At 44.4% G+C, this 14532-nt stretch overlaps 1 protein-coding gene across 4 annotated transcripts in view; it reads right to left on the reverse strand.

The window, feature by feature from the left end:
• LOC128692732 (KH domain-containing, RNA-binding, signal transduction-associated protein 2) overlaps nucleotides 1–14532 on the reverse strand; it is a 607660-nt gene that overhangs the window by 43560 nt on the left and 549568 nt on the right. For all 4 annotated transcript variants that reach the window (XM_053782056.2, XM_070089990.1, XM_070089992.1 and 1 more), the window contains exons 3-4: nucleotides 11501–11764; nucleotides 258–549 (exon numbers count right to left, since the gene is read on the reverse strand). In XM_053782056.2, coding sequence (XP_053638031.1) covers nucleotides 258–549; nucleotides 11501–11764 — 556 coding nt within the window. The remainder of the gene's footprint in view (nucleotides 1–257; nucleotides 550–11500; nucleotides 11765–14532) is intronic.

The raw sequence follows: 14532 nt of genomic DNA on the forward strand, positions 1-14532 counted from the left end.
GAGAAAAGCATTAATTAGAGAATGTTTCAGTGGATTCCCCATTTCTATTCCGTAATTCTTATTATTAATAATTCCATTCAATACAAAATAGCAGCCCGTTGCTGCTGGTGATAACTATTAAAGCGATAACTAGATAATTATTGTAGTGATAAATATTAACAAACCTGATGTTTATTAAAATTTAAGTATTCTTATGTAAAGATATTAGTGATATTATAACGTTTAACCGATAGCAGACAGCAGTCTTGTTGTCTCACCTGTACTCAGGAGACCCATCTGAGCCCTTGTGAGTCCCCTCATAGCTGGGTGGGTGAGGAGGGTGGGTGGCACTGGCGTGGCGGCGGCGTGGGCGGCCATCTGGTGGGCGGCGGCGGCGGTGGGGAGCTTGACGGAAGCGGGTGGAGGCGGGGAGAGAGAGTTGGGCGGGGAGAGGGAACCAGAGGAGTCAGTGTGACCGTCTCCAGCTTCCCCTCCTCCAGGTACTCCGCTACGACCGTTCAACACCTGCATCTCACGCATCTGTTCCTGTCGTATCTCGTCGTTGTGATCCTGTGTGTGTGAGAGAGATGCAGAGACACGGTTAGCAGGGGCGCCTGAGATAACTGATGACAGGGAAACATAACCGGTTAGATGAGAGAGAGATAACAGGAAAAATAGCAGGGATGTTATGACTGTGAAAGATGTAAGATAGTAAGTGCTGACATGTTCTAGCGAGGAAGAAACAAAGTGCGCAAGAGTAATTTATATTCAGATAAAAATTATATCATATTGCATCACACGTCAGACACATCTCAAAGACGATGCTCAAATGTCAATATATTTATCTTATGAACTACACAACTTAAAGCACCATGGCTTTACAGCAGGATGATCATGCATGTGATCATGGCTTTACAGCAGGATGATCATGCATGTGATCATGGCTTTACAGCAGGATGATCATGCATGTGATCATGGCTTTACAGCAGGATGATCATGCATGTGATCATGGCTTTACAGCAGGATGATCATGCATGTGATCATGGCTTTACAGCAGGATGATCATGCATGTGATCATGGCTTTACAGCAGGATGATCATGCATGTGATCATGGCTTTACAGCAGGATGATCATGCATGTGATCATGGCTTTACAGCAGGATGATCATGCATGTGATCATGGCTTTACAGCAGGATGATCATGCATGTGATCATGGCTTTACAGCAGGATGATGAAATTTTTCTCAGCTATTAGATCATTACGAAAAAAATCACCTAGGCGTCAAAAAAGGAAAAAATCTGAAGATGTGGTCCGGACAGACTTACCAACAATACAAAGATGATGAAACTAATGATGGATGTCAGTTTGTACTCGGTATAACAGGTACAACATGGTAGTCTGTACTCAGATTTTCTAGCAAACAGATCGTAAAAAGTTTTTTGGGGGTTAATTAGACTGTAAATCTATTTACTACACGAGGGTCATCAAGGCTGCGTGTCACCCGTTCACCACCAGTCAAGAATAATTTAATACCTAACACACATATTAAGTAAAATTCTCAGCGTATATACACTGGACTTTGTTTACAAATAAAAGTTACGTAAAAATTTAGAAAAATGGGCCAAATCTAGAAATAATAATTAAAAAGGGGAAGAATTGTACTTAAAAGTTTTCCTTTAATATTGGTTAGTAAAGTAAAATCTATTACTATCGTAATTCAGAAACGAAAATAAATGATAAGAAATAGAAAATAACATTACAGAATAAATTGTTTAATGAAAATCGTGAAGAACGAGGTGACCACCGCTGCTATTAACTCGAAATGGGAAAAATTTAATGTTAGTTTGAGATTAGTTGATGTTGAAATGTTAATATTTTTATCGCAGTACGGTTTTGCGATGGTAATTAACTCAGAAGCTAAAATGACGAGAATATAACACACAACGAATTACATTTAATTATGACGCGACGTAACTTTTCCCGCAGAGTTTCGACCGATTACCAAATTAATTAGCAATTAGTGAGAGGGTGAAAGTTGATTTTTATGTCAGCCAGATGTATAAAATGGCTGAGTTGTTTCAGCCAACATCACGGCTGAGTTGTTTCAGCCAACATCACGGCTGAGTTGTTTCAGCCAACATCACGGCTGAGTTGTTTCAGCCAACATCACGGCTGAGTTGTTTCAGCCAACATCACGGCTGAGTTGTTTCAACCAACATCACGGCTGAGTTGTTTCAACCAACATCACGGCTGAGTTGTTTCAACCAACATCACGGCTGAGTTGTTTCAACCAACATCACGGCTGAGTTTTTTCAGCCAACATCACGGCTGAGTTGTTTCAACCAACATCACGGCTGAGTTGTTTCAACCAACATCACGGCTGAGTTGTTTCAGCCAACATCACGGCTGAGTTGTTTCAGCCAACATCACGGCTGAGTTGTTTCAACCAACATCACGGCTGAGTTGTTTCAACCAACATCACGGCTGAGTTGTTTCAACCAACATCACGGCTGAGTTGTTTCAACCAACATCACGGCTGAGTTGTTTCAACCAACATCACGGCTGAGTTGTTTCAACCAACATCACGGCTGAGTTGTTTCAGCCAACATAACGGCTGAGTTGTTTCAGCCAACATCACGGCAGAGTTGTTTCAGCCAACATCACGGCTGAGTTTCAGCCAACATCACGGCAGAGTTGTTTCAGCCAACATCACGGCTGAGTTTCAGCCAACATCACGGCTGAGTTTCACCCAACATCACGGCAGAGTTGTTTCAGCCAACATCACGGCTGAGTTTCAGCCAACATCACGGCTGAGTTGTTTCAGCTAACATCACGGCTGAGTTGTTTCAGCTAACATCACGGCTGAGTTGTTTCAGCCAACATCACGGCTGAGTTTCACCCAACATCACGGCTGAGTTGTTTCAACCAACATCACGGCTGAGTTGTTTCAACCAACATCACGGCTGAGTTGTTTCAACCAACATCACGGCTGAGTTGTTTCAGCCAACATCACGGCTGAGTTGTTTCAGCCAACATCACGGCAGAGTTGTTTCAGCCAACATCACGGCTGAGTTTCAGCCAACATCACGGCTGAGTTGTTTCAGCTAACATCACGGCTGAGTTGTTTCAGCTAACATCACGGCTGAGTTGTTTCAGCCAACATCACGGCTGAGTTGTTTCAGCTAACATCACGGCTGAGTTGTTTCAGCTAACATCACGGCTGAGTTGTTTCAGCCAACATCACGGCTGAGTTTCACCCAACATCACGGCTGAGTTGTTTCAGCTAACATCACGGCTGAGTTTCAGCCAACATTACGGCTGAGTTGTTTCAGCTAACATCACGGCTGAGTTGTTTCAGCCAACATCACGGCTGAGTTTCACCCAACATCACGGCTGAGTTGTTTCAGCCAACATCACGGCTGAGTTTCACGCAACATCACGGCTGAGTTGTTTCAGCCAACATCACGGCTGAGTTTCAGCCAACATCACGGCTGAGTTGTTTCAGCCAACATCACGGCTGAGTTTCAGCCAACATTACGGCTGAGTTGTTTCAGCTAACATCACGGCTGAGTTGTTTCAGCCAACATCACGGCTGAGTTTCACCCAACATCACGGCTGAGTTGTTTCAGCCAACATCACGGCTGAGTTTCACCCAACATCACGGCTGAGTTGTTTCAGCCAACATCACGGCTGTGTTTCAGCCAACATCACGGCTGAGTTTCAGCCAACATTAATGTTCTTGGTAAAGTTATAATCACTGATGTTTCAGTTGATGTTATGTACTGACGTCACTAATGTGTAATACACTGTAGAACAGCGAGTGTTCGGATCGCAAGAGAAAGAACCTGTGTTCGATTTCCAGGCAGGGCGAGATATCCAAGTCTCCTGACACCTCTATTCACCTAGCAGTAAATAGGCAAGTAAGAGCTAGTCCAAAGAGAGACTGTAACTGGGAGACCGTGTACCACGGTACTGAGATACTGTACACTGAACTGCTGTACCGCTATACAATGAACCACTGTACTAATGAACCACAGTTAGTGTTACTGGACCCCAGTCAGTGTAGCTGAACCACAGTCAGTGTAGCTGAACCACAGTCAGTGTAGCTGAACCACAGTCAGTGTTGGTGGACCACAGTCAGTGTTGCTGGACCACAGTCAGTGTTGGTGGACCAGTGTTGCTGGACCACAGTGTTGCTGGACCACAGTGTTGCTGGACCACAGTGCTGCTGGACCACAGTGTTGCTGAACCACATTGTTGCTGAACCACATTGTTGCTGGACCACAATGTTGCTGGACCACAGTGTTGCTGGACCACAGTGTTGCTGGACCACAGTGTTGCTGGACCACAGTGTTGCTGAACCACATTGTTGCTGAACCACATTGTTGCTGGACCACAATGTTGCTGGACCACAGTGTTGCTGGACCACAGTGTTGCTGAACCACAGTGTTGCTGGACCACAGTGTTGCTGGACCACAGTGTTGCTGGACCACAGTGTTGCTGGACCACAGTGTTGCTGAACCACAGTGTTGCTGGACCACAGTGTTGCTGGACCACAGTGTTGCTGGACCACAGTGTTGCTGGACCACAGTGTTGCTGGACCACAGTGTTGCTGGACCACAGTGTTGCTGGACCACAGTGTTGCTGGACCACAGTGTTGCTGGACCACAGTGTTGCTGGACCACAGTGTTGCTGGACCACAGTGTTGCTGGACCACAGTGTTGCTGGACCACAGTGTTGCTGGACCACAGTGTTGCTGGACCACAACCACCGCCCTGGTACAGTTTTCCAATAAATATTAATAACCAGTAATTCACCATTTAGATATTCTCATAATAAACCTCACGCAAACATAAAAAGAAAGAGAAATAAAAACATTTATTGATGTCCAGAAATTCGTTCTTCGGTGCATTTGTCAATCGAAAAAAATCTGTTGCAGATTTGATGAAGTCCGATAAATTATTAAAAATTATAATAACTAATTAGAACACCGAATTTTAATGTGGCTGTGGTCTCGGGGCTGTGGTCCCGTGGACGTGGTCCCGTGGCTGTGGTCCCGTGCCTGTGGTCTCGGGGCTGTGGTCTCGGGGCTGTGGTCTCGGGGCTGTGGTCTCGGGGCTGTGGTCTCGGGGCTGTGGTCCCGTGGACGTGGTCCCGTGGCTGTGGTCCCGTGCCTGTGGTCTCGGGGCTGTGGTCTCGGGGCTGTGGTCTCGGGGCTGTGGTCTCGGGGCTGTGGTCTCGGGGCTGTGGTTCCGTGGACGTGGTCCCGTGGCTGTGGTCCCGTGCCTGTGGTCCCGTGGCTGTGGTCCCGTGGCTGTGGTCCCGTGGCTGTCTTTCCGTGGCTGTGGTCCCGTGGACATGGTTCCGTGGCTGTGGTCCCGTGGACGTGGTTCCGTGGCTGTGGTCCCGTGGACATGGTTCCGTGGCTGTGGTCCCGTGGACATGGTTCCGTGGCTGTGGTCCCGTGGACATGGTTCCGTGGCTGTGGTCCCGTGGACATGGTTCCGTGGCTGTGGTCCCGTGGACATGGTTCCGTGGCTGTGGTCCCGTGGACATGGTTCCGTGGCTGTGGTCCCGTGGCTGTGGTCCCGTGGACGTGGTTCCGTGGCTGTGGTCCCGTGGCTGTGGTCCCGTGGCTGTGGTTCCGTGGCTGTGGTTCTGTGGCTGTGGTCTCGGGGCTGTGGTCTCGGGGCTGTGGTCCCGTGGCTGTGGTCTCGGGGCTGTGGTCTCGGGGCTGTGGTCCCGTGGCTGTGGTCTCGGGGCTGTGGTCTCGGGGCTGTGGTTCCGTGGCTGTGGTCTCGGGGCTGTGGTCTCGGGGCTGTGGTCTCGGGGCTGTGGTCTCGGGGCTGTGGTTCCGTGGACGTGGTCCCGTGGCTGTGGTCCCGTGCCTGTGGTCCCGTGGCTGTGGTCCCGTGGCTGTGGTCCCGTGGCTGTCTTTCCGTGGCTGTGGTCCCGTGGACATGGTTCCGTGGCTGTGGTCCCGTGGACGTGGTTCCGTGGCTGTGGTCCCGTGGACATGGTTCCGTGGCTGTGGTCCCGTGGACATGGTTCCGTGGCTGTGGTCCCGTGGACATGGTTCCGTGGCTGTGGTCCCGTGGACATGGTTCCGTGGCTGTGGTCCCGTGGACATGGTTCCGTGGCTGTGGTCCCGTGGACATGGTTCCGTGGCTGTGGTCCCGTGGACGTGGTCCCGTGGCCGTGGTCACTCTTGCTTAACATCAAAGACCAAAGCGGAACATTAAAAAAAAAAAAAACCACGAGGGAATCAAAATTCATGGGCAAACCCGCAGCTGAAACGGATTTTGTGGTGGTCGGCGCCATATATGCAAATAAGACATAACGAGTAGTGTGGTCAATGCGTCTGGCAGCCACGCTCGCTACACCTACCTTCCACTGTTATTAAAGTTACACACTCAACTTTGTGAAATGTTTCGTAATTAAAGCCAGAGGCCTACATCATGTATATATATATATATATAATTATATATATATATATATATATATATATATATATATATATATATATATATATATATATATAATATATATATATATATATATATATATATATATATATATATATATATATATATATATATATATATATATATATTATTAGGCGCTATTCCTATTATTTTATTTGTTTGTTTATTAGGTTTAATGCCTATCTACTAAACGATGGTCATTAAGGCTGCTTGTCACCTGTTCACCACCAGTTAAGAATATTTTTAACACCGAAAATAGGGATTAAAGCAAACTTTTAGTGTATATTCAGTGAGATATACACACCTCTCCTGTGTATATTCAGTGAGATATACACACTTCTCCTGTGTATATTCAGTGAGATATACACACCTCTCCTGTGTATATTCAGTGAGATATACACACCTCTCCTGTGTATATTCAGTGAGATATACACACCTCTCCTGTGTATATTCAGTGAGATATACACACTTCTCCTGTGTATATTCAGTGAGATATACACACTTCTCCTGTGTATATTCAGTGAGATATACACACTTCTCCTGTGTATATTCAGTGAGATATACACACTTCTCCTGTGTATATTCAGTGAGATATACACACCTCTCCTGTGTATATTCAGTGAGATATACACACCTCTCCTGTGTATATTCAGTGAGATATACACACCTCTCCTGTGTATATATCGTGCCACTATTACAGATGCTATACTGAAACATTAATGATACAGGAGAGCTGCAGTTATTACGACGGTTACGAAGCTATAATGTATTTCTTATGCATGGAAAAGAGAGAAAGTGAGTGTGAGATGAGGGGAAAGTGAGAGAGTGTGAGATGAGAGAAAGTGAGAGAGTGTGAGATGAGAGAAAGTGAGAGAGTGTGAGATGAGAGAAAGTGAGAGAGTGTGAGATGAGAGAAAGTGAGAGAGTGCGAGATGAGAGAAACTGAGAGAGTGCGAGATGAGAGAAAGTGAGAGAGTGCGAGATGAGAGAAAGTGAGAGAGTGTGAGATGAGAGAAAGTGAGAGAGTGCGAGATGAGAGAAAGTGAGAGAGTGTGAGATGAGAGAAAGTGAGAGAGTGTGAGATGAGAGAAAGTGTGAGATGAGAGAAAGTGACAGAGTGTGAGATGAGAGAAAGTGAGAGAGTGTGAGATGAGAGAAAGTGAGAGAGTGTGAGATGAGAGAAAGTGAGAGAGTGCGAGATGAGAGAAAGTGAGAGAGTGCGAGATGAGAGAAAGTGAGAGAGTGCGAGATGAGAGAAAGTGAGAGAGTGTGAGATGAGAGAAAGTGAGAGAGTGCGAGATGAGAGAAAGTGAGAGAGTGTGAGATGAGAGAAAGTGAGAGAGTGTGAGATGAGAGAAAGTGTGAGATGAGAGAAAGTGACAGAGTGTGAGATGAGAGAAAGTGAGAGAGTGTGAGATGAGAGAAAGTGAGAGAGTGTGAGATGAGAGAAAGTGAGAGAGTGTGAGATGAGAGAAAGTGAGAGAGTGCGAGATGAGAGAAAGTGAGAGAGTGTGAGATGAGAGAAAGTGAGAGAGTGTGAGATGAGAGAAAGTGAGAGAGTGCGAGATGAGAGAAAGTGAGAGAGTGTGAGATGAGAGAAAGTGAGAGTGTGAGATGAGGGAAAGTGAGCGAATGAGCAGTGACGGTAAGAAAATTATTTTATTAATGACATAATAATTCTAGCTAAGTTGTTCTGTTCCTCCTTCTATCGTTCTGTCTGTAAGTCCTTCTCCACCACTGTTCCTTCTATGTCCTCCCTCTCTCTCTCCCTCACTCCCTCCATTCTTCAACACCATAACTCACACTTGATGACTCTAAGACTCGTCTCAGTTGACCTGAATGTCGCAAACCAGTCAGAATGTGAGTCGTAACCCCCAAGCATCTGCTCTGATTACCCTATCAGAGAACTGCTCCTGTGGTGGATAACTACACTATCAGATAACTGGTCTTGTGGTGGATAACTACACTATCAGATAACTGGTCTTGTGGTGGATAACTACACTATCAGATAACAGGTCTTGTGGTGGATAACTGCACTATCAGATAACTGGTCTTGTGGTGGATAACTGCACTATCAGATAACAGGTCTTGTGGTGGATAACTACACTATCAGATAACAGGTCTTGTGGTGGATAACTACACTATCAGATAACTGGTCTCGTGGTGGATAACTGCACTATCAGATAACAGGTCTTGTGGTGGATAACTGCACTATCAGATAACTGGTCTTGTGGTGGATAACTGCACTATCAGATAACTGGTCTTGTGGTGGATAACTGCACTATCAGACAACTGGTGTTGTGGTGGATAACTGCACTATCAGATAACTGGTGTTGTGGTGGATAACTGCACTATCAGACAACTGGTGTTGTGGTGGATAACTGCACTATCAGATAACTGGTCTTGTGGTGGATAACTGCACTATCAGACAACTGGTGTTGTGGTGGATAACTGCACTATCAGATAACTGGTGTTGTGGTGGATAACTGCACTATCAGACAACTGGTGTTGTGGTGGATAACTGCACTATCAGACAACTGGTGTTGTGGTGGATAACTGCACTATCAGACAACTGGTGTTGTGGTGGATAACTGCACTATCAGATAACTGGTGTTGTGGTGGATAACTGCACTATCAGACAACTGGTGTTGTGGTGGATAACTGCACTATCAGATAACTGGTGTTGTGGTGGATAACTGCACTATCAGACAACTGGTGTTGTGGTGGATAACTGCACTATCAGACAACTGGTGTTGTGGTGGATAACTGCACTATCAGACAACTGGTGTTGTGGTGGATAACTGCACTATCAGACAACTGGTGTTGTGGTGGATAACTGCACTATCAGACAACTGGTGTTGTGGTGGATAACTGCACTATCAGACAACTGGTGTTGTGGTGGATAACTGCACTATCAGACAACTGGTGTTGTGGTGGATAACTGCATTATCAGACAACTGGTGTTGTGGTGGATAACTGCACTATCAGACAACTGGTGTTGTGGTGGATAACTGCATTATCAGACAACTGGTGTTGTGGTGGATAACTGCATTATCAGACAACTGGTGTTGTGGTGGATAACTGCATTATCAGACAACTGGTGTTGTGGTGGATAACTGCACTATCAGACAACTGGTGTTGTGGTGGATAACTGCACTATCAGACAACTGGTGTTGTGGTGGATAACTACACTATCAGACAACTGGTGTTGTGGTGGATAACTGCACTATCAGACAACTGGTGTTGTGGTGGATAACTACACTATCAGACAACTGGTGTTGTGGTGGATAACTACACTATCAGACAACTGGTGTTGTGGTGGATAACTGCACTATCAGACAACTGGTGTTGTGGTGGATAACTACACTATCAGACAACTGGTGTTGTGGTGGATAACTACAATATCAGACAACTGGTGTTGTGGTGGATAACTACACTATCAGACAACTGGTGTTGTGGTGGATAACTACACTATCAGACAACTGGTGTTGTGGTGGATAACTGCACTATCAGACAACTGGTGTTGTGGTGGATAACTGCACTATCAGACAACTGGTGTTGTGGTTGATAACTGCACTATCAGACAACTGGTGTTGTGGTGGATAACTGCACTATCAGACAACTGGTGTTGTGGTGGATAACTGCACTATCAGACAACTGGTGTTGTGGTGGATAACTGCACTATCAGACAACTGGTGTTGTGGTGGATAACTGCACTATCAGACAACTGGTGTTGTGGTGGATAACTACACTATCAGACAACTGGTGTTGTGGTGGATAACTGCACTATCAGACAACTGGTGTTGTGGTGGATAACTGCACTATCAGACAACTGGTGTTGTGGTGGATAACTGCACTATCAGACAACTGGTGTTGTGGTGGATAACTGCACTATCAGACAACTGGTGTTGTGGTGGATAACTGCACTATCAGACAACTGGTGTTGTGGTGGATAACTGCACTATCAGACAACTGGTGTTGTGGTGGATAACTGCACTATCAGACAACTGGTGTTGTGGTGGATAACTGCACTATCAGACAACTGGTGTTGTGGTGGATAACTGCACTATCAGACAACTGGTGTTGTGGTGGATAACTGCACTATCAGACAACTGGTGTTGTGGTGGATAACTGCACTATCAGACAACTGGTGTTGTGGTGGATAACTGCACTATCAGACAACTGGTGTTGTGGTGGATAACTGCACTATCAGACAACTGGTGTTGTGGTGGATAACTACACTATCAGACAACTGGTGTTGTGGTGGATAACTACACTATCAGACAACTGGTGTTGTGGTGGATAACTGCACTATCAGACAACTGGTGTTGTGGTGGATAACTGCACTATCAGACAACTGGTGTTGTGGTGGATAACTGCACTATCAGACAACTGGTGTTGTGGTGGATAACTGCACTATCAGACAACTGGTGTTGTGGTGGATAACTGCACTATCAGACAACTGGTGTTGTGGTGGATAACTACACTATCAGACAACTGGTGTTGTGGTGGGCACGCCACTCAGAGTCATGATGAATTATATCCATGAATTATTAGTGTGAGTTGTGCTCACTCACTCGTGTAATTATGAGAGAGAGAGAGAGAGAGAGAGAGAGAGAGAGAGAGAGAGAGAGAGAGAGAGAGAGAGAGAGAGAGAGAGAGATAGAGAGAGAGTTAGAGAGAGAGAGAGAGAGAGAGAGAGAGAGAGAGAGAGAGAGAGAGAGAGAGAGAGATAGAGAGAGAGTTAGAGAGAGAGAGAGAGAGAGAGAGAGAGAGAGAGAGAGAGAGAGAGAGAGAGAGAGAGAGAGAGAGAGAGAGAGAGAGAGAGAGAGAGAGAGAGAGAAAGAAAGAAAGAGCAGGCTACACGTCAAATTAAAAATTATATCATAATATTTGTAACCACCACCACCATCATTACCACCATTACCACCGCTACCACCACCACTATCACCATCACTATCACCACTACCATCACTACCACCACTACCACCACTACCACCACAACTACCACCACCACAACTATCACTAACACTCACCGGCACTAGGTATCTGCGTATCTCCGTCAATGCGTAGGCGATCCTGGCGTATGCTTCAGCCGGGGGCGCATGCGCCGTGACCTCTACATGAAGGTCCTCCTGCAGGTGACCATACTTAGGGTCAGGGTTCTTCCTCAGCTCCTCCTCCTTGGCTTTGTCCCTGAAGGAGCCCTTCCCCAGGATAGCCATCTTGGTCATTGTCTCCTCTTGCAGCCGCTTCAGGGAGTTTCCCTTAGGTCCCAGCAGCTTCCCCACGAAGTTGAACTGTGGCCAGGGAGAAGGGTGTTAGCAGGGAGATATAACAAATAGGGAGATATAACAAGAAGGGAGATATAAGGGGAATATATATATATATATATATAATATATATATATATATATATATATATATATATATATATATATATATATATATATATATATATATATATATATATATACATACCGTGCCGAATATATAAAACTGGTCAATTAGCAAGAACTTTTAAAATTAAGTCCTTTCTAAAATTTTCTCTTATACGTTTAAAGATATATTTTTTCATTAATATTGATGTAAAAAATTTATAATTTTGCACCAAAAGGAACTTAGAAAACTTACCTAACCTTATTATAACAAGCGCAATTTATTTTAGCCTAACCCAACTAAATATATTTTAGATTTGTTTACAGTAATTTAATACTAAACAAACACAACGAAATATATTTTTTTCGTTAGGTTCAGAATGGTTTTGGCGAAATTATTGCATACACAAATTTTCGCTTGTCCTATATGGCAAGGTGAGCGTTGCTATTTAAGCCAAGATCGCAAGTTCTGCCTATTCGGCACGACATATATATATATATATATATATATATATATATATAATATATATATATATATATATATATATATATATATATATATATATATATATATATATAACAAATATTACTAAGCAACAGAGAAAACGTTATACAAGGTTAACAGAGATTCAATAAAGATGGTAAGAACAGTTAGAGGCAACAGGAAGGGAAACAGAAGGTTTCAACAGAGAGAAGCAACAGGAAGAAAAACATATACCACCGAGAATTAAACAGGAATTAAACGGTTCAGTCTAGAGATTAAAAAGGGAGAGACAACAGGGAGACTAGGTACAAGCAACAGGAAGGAGCAACGGGGAAGAAGAGCATAGAAAACATTAAGAATTCAACAGGAATAAAACGGGTCAGTCTACAAATTGAACAAAAAAAGTGACCAGAGTTTTCAATTCTTTTCGTTCACTTCCAAAAAGTTCAGTTGAACGACTGTGAACGAGTCGAACAATATAGCCACAACTTTCTGGAAAAAAACACTTCTTAAGTCAATGAGTTAATTCTCTGTTTACTCTTTAAGAAATTGTAGAACTGTTTATTCAATATATATTTTATTACCCATTTATTCTCTCTCTCTCTCTCTCTCTCTCTCTCTCTCTCTCTCTCTCTCTCTCTACTCTCTTTTCTCTCTTGGCTTTCTAACTTTCTTTATTTTAAGCTAAGAGTTGTTACTTATATAAATTCTCTCTCTCTCTCTCTCTCTCTCTCTCTCTCTCTCTCTCTCTCTCTCTCTCTCTCTCTCTCTCTCTCTCTCTCTCTCTCTCTCTCTCAGTAAAAAGTAGCTAAAATTAATGAATGTTGCATTTGTGGCCAGTTTGGTCTGGGTTGCACTGTGGTCCAGACCGCAGTTCAACATTAGGCTGACCAAAGAAAGTTTGGAACTTAGGGAAGGCAAAATAAATGAACTACCAGCTTACTCAGCTCCATTTATAATATAGGTAAGCTTTAAGCTGGGATTGAAAGCTTAATAAATAGTTCTCACAGAGAGAGAAAGAGTGAGAGTGAGTGATAGAGAGAGAGAGAGAGAGAGAGAGAGAGAGAGAGAGAGAGAGAGAGAGAGAGAGAGAGAGAGAGAGAGAGAGAGAGCTCAGACATGCAGTAATAACGCTCGTTAAGGCGAAGATGAAGATGAATAACACTGTCTGGCACCCTTTACCCCCCTTTCTCCTCTATCTTCCTTCCCCTCTTCCTCTCTTTCCCCTTACCCATTCTTCTCTCTCCCTTTCCCCTTCTTCTCTTCCCCCTTCCCCCATTTTTTCTTCCCCTCACCCCTTTCAAAGCCTCTGGCTCAGTCACTCATTCACCATTCGCCAGGTAAAAGAGAGAGAGAGAGAGTGAGAGAACGAGAAGGAAGTCTAATGAGATGGAAGAAGGGAGGTAGTAACAAGGATAATGACAGTAGGAGGAGGTTTTATGTGAAGATGAGATGAACATACACGCAATTGTACACATGCGCTCATTTACACACACACACACACACACACACACACACACACACACACACACACACACACACACACACACACACACACACACACACACACACACACACACACACACACACACACACACACACACAATGAAACTTTAAGCTTCAGCTAAGAACCATGATTCAATCCACAAGAAACACAATTCGGTGAGCACACAGTGTGGACATTTAGCGGTAAGATTCAACAACTCGCAAATAGCATCATAAAGATCCACGTAGTCTCAGCTTTATGTAGTAACTTGAACATCACTTACGACGTTTCAGCCACAGCAAGACTTTAGAAAAGTATTTGATAAAGTGTCACTGCCATTGTGGCCTAATGAAAGTGTCTTGTACTGTGTACCATTGTATAAACAATGGGACAAACAGGTAATATACACCTGTATACTTAACGTGTATATTACGTAGAATAATAAAGAAGATAATCAGTAGTCTGGTGAAGCACCTGAGGAAGATTGGAGTCTTGAAAGATCACCAACACAGGTTCCCGGGTTCATGCATGTCTCACCAACACAGGTTCCCAGGCTCATGCATGTCTCACCAACACAGGTTCCCAGGCTCATGCATGTCTCACCAACACAGGTTCCCAGGCTCATGCATGTCTGACCAACTTGCTGAATTACTGTGATGGAGTGACAATTAAAGCAAGAGAGAAAAGACTCTTAGACTGCATTTTCCTTGACTGTCAGGCG

Source organism: Cherax quadricarinatus, chromosome 30 (genome assembly GCF_038502225.1).
Source record: "Cherax quadricarinatus isolate ZL_2023a chromosome 30, ASM3850222v1, whole genome shotgun sequence".
Taxonomy (NCBI): Eukaryota; Metazoa; Arthropoda; class Malacostraca; order Decapoda; family Parastacidae; genus Cherax; species Cherax quadricarinatus.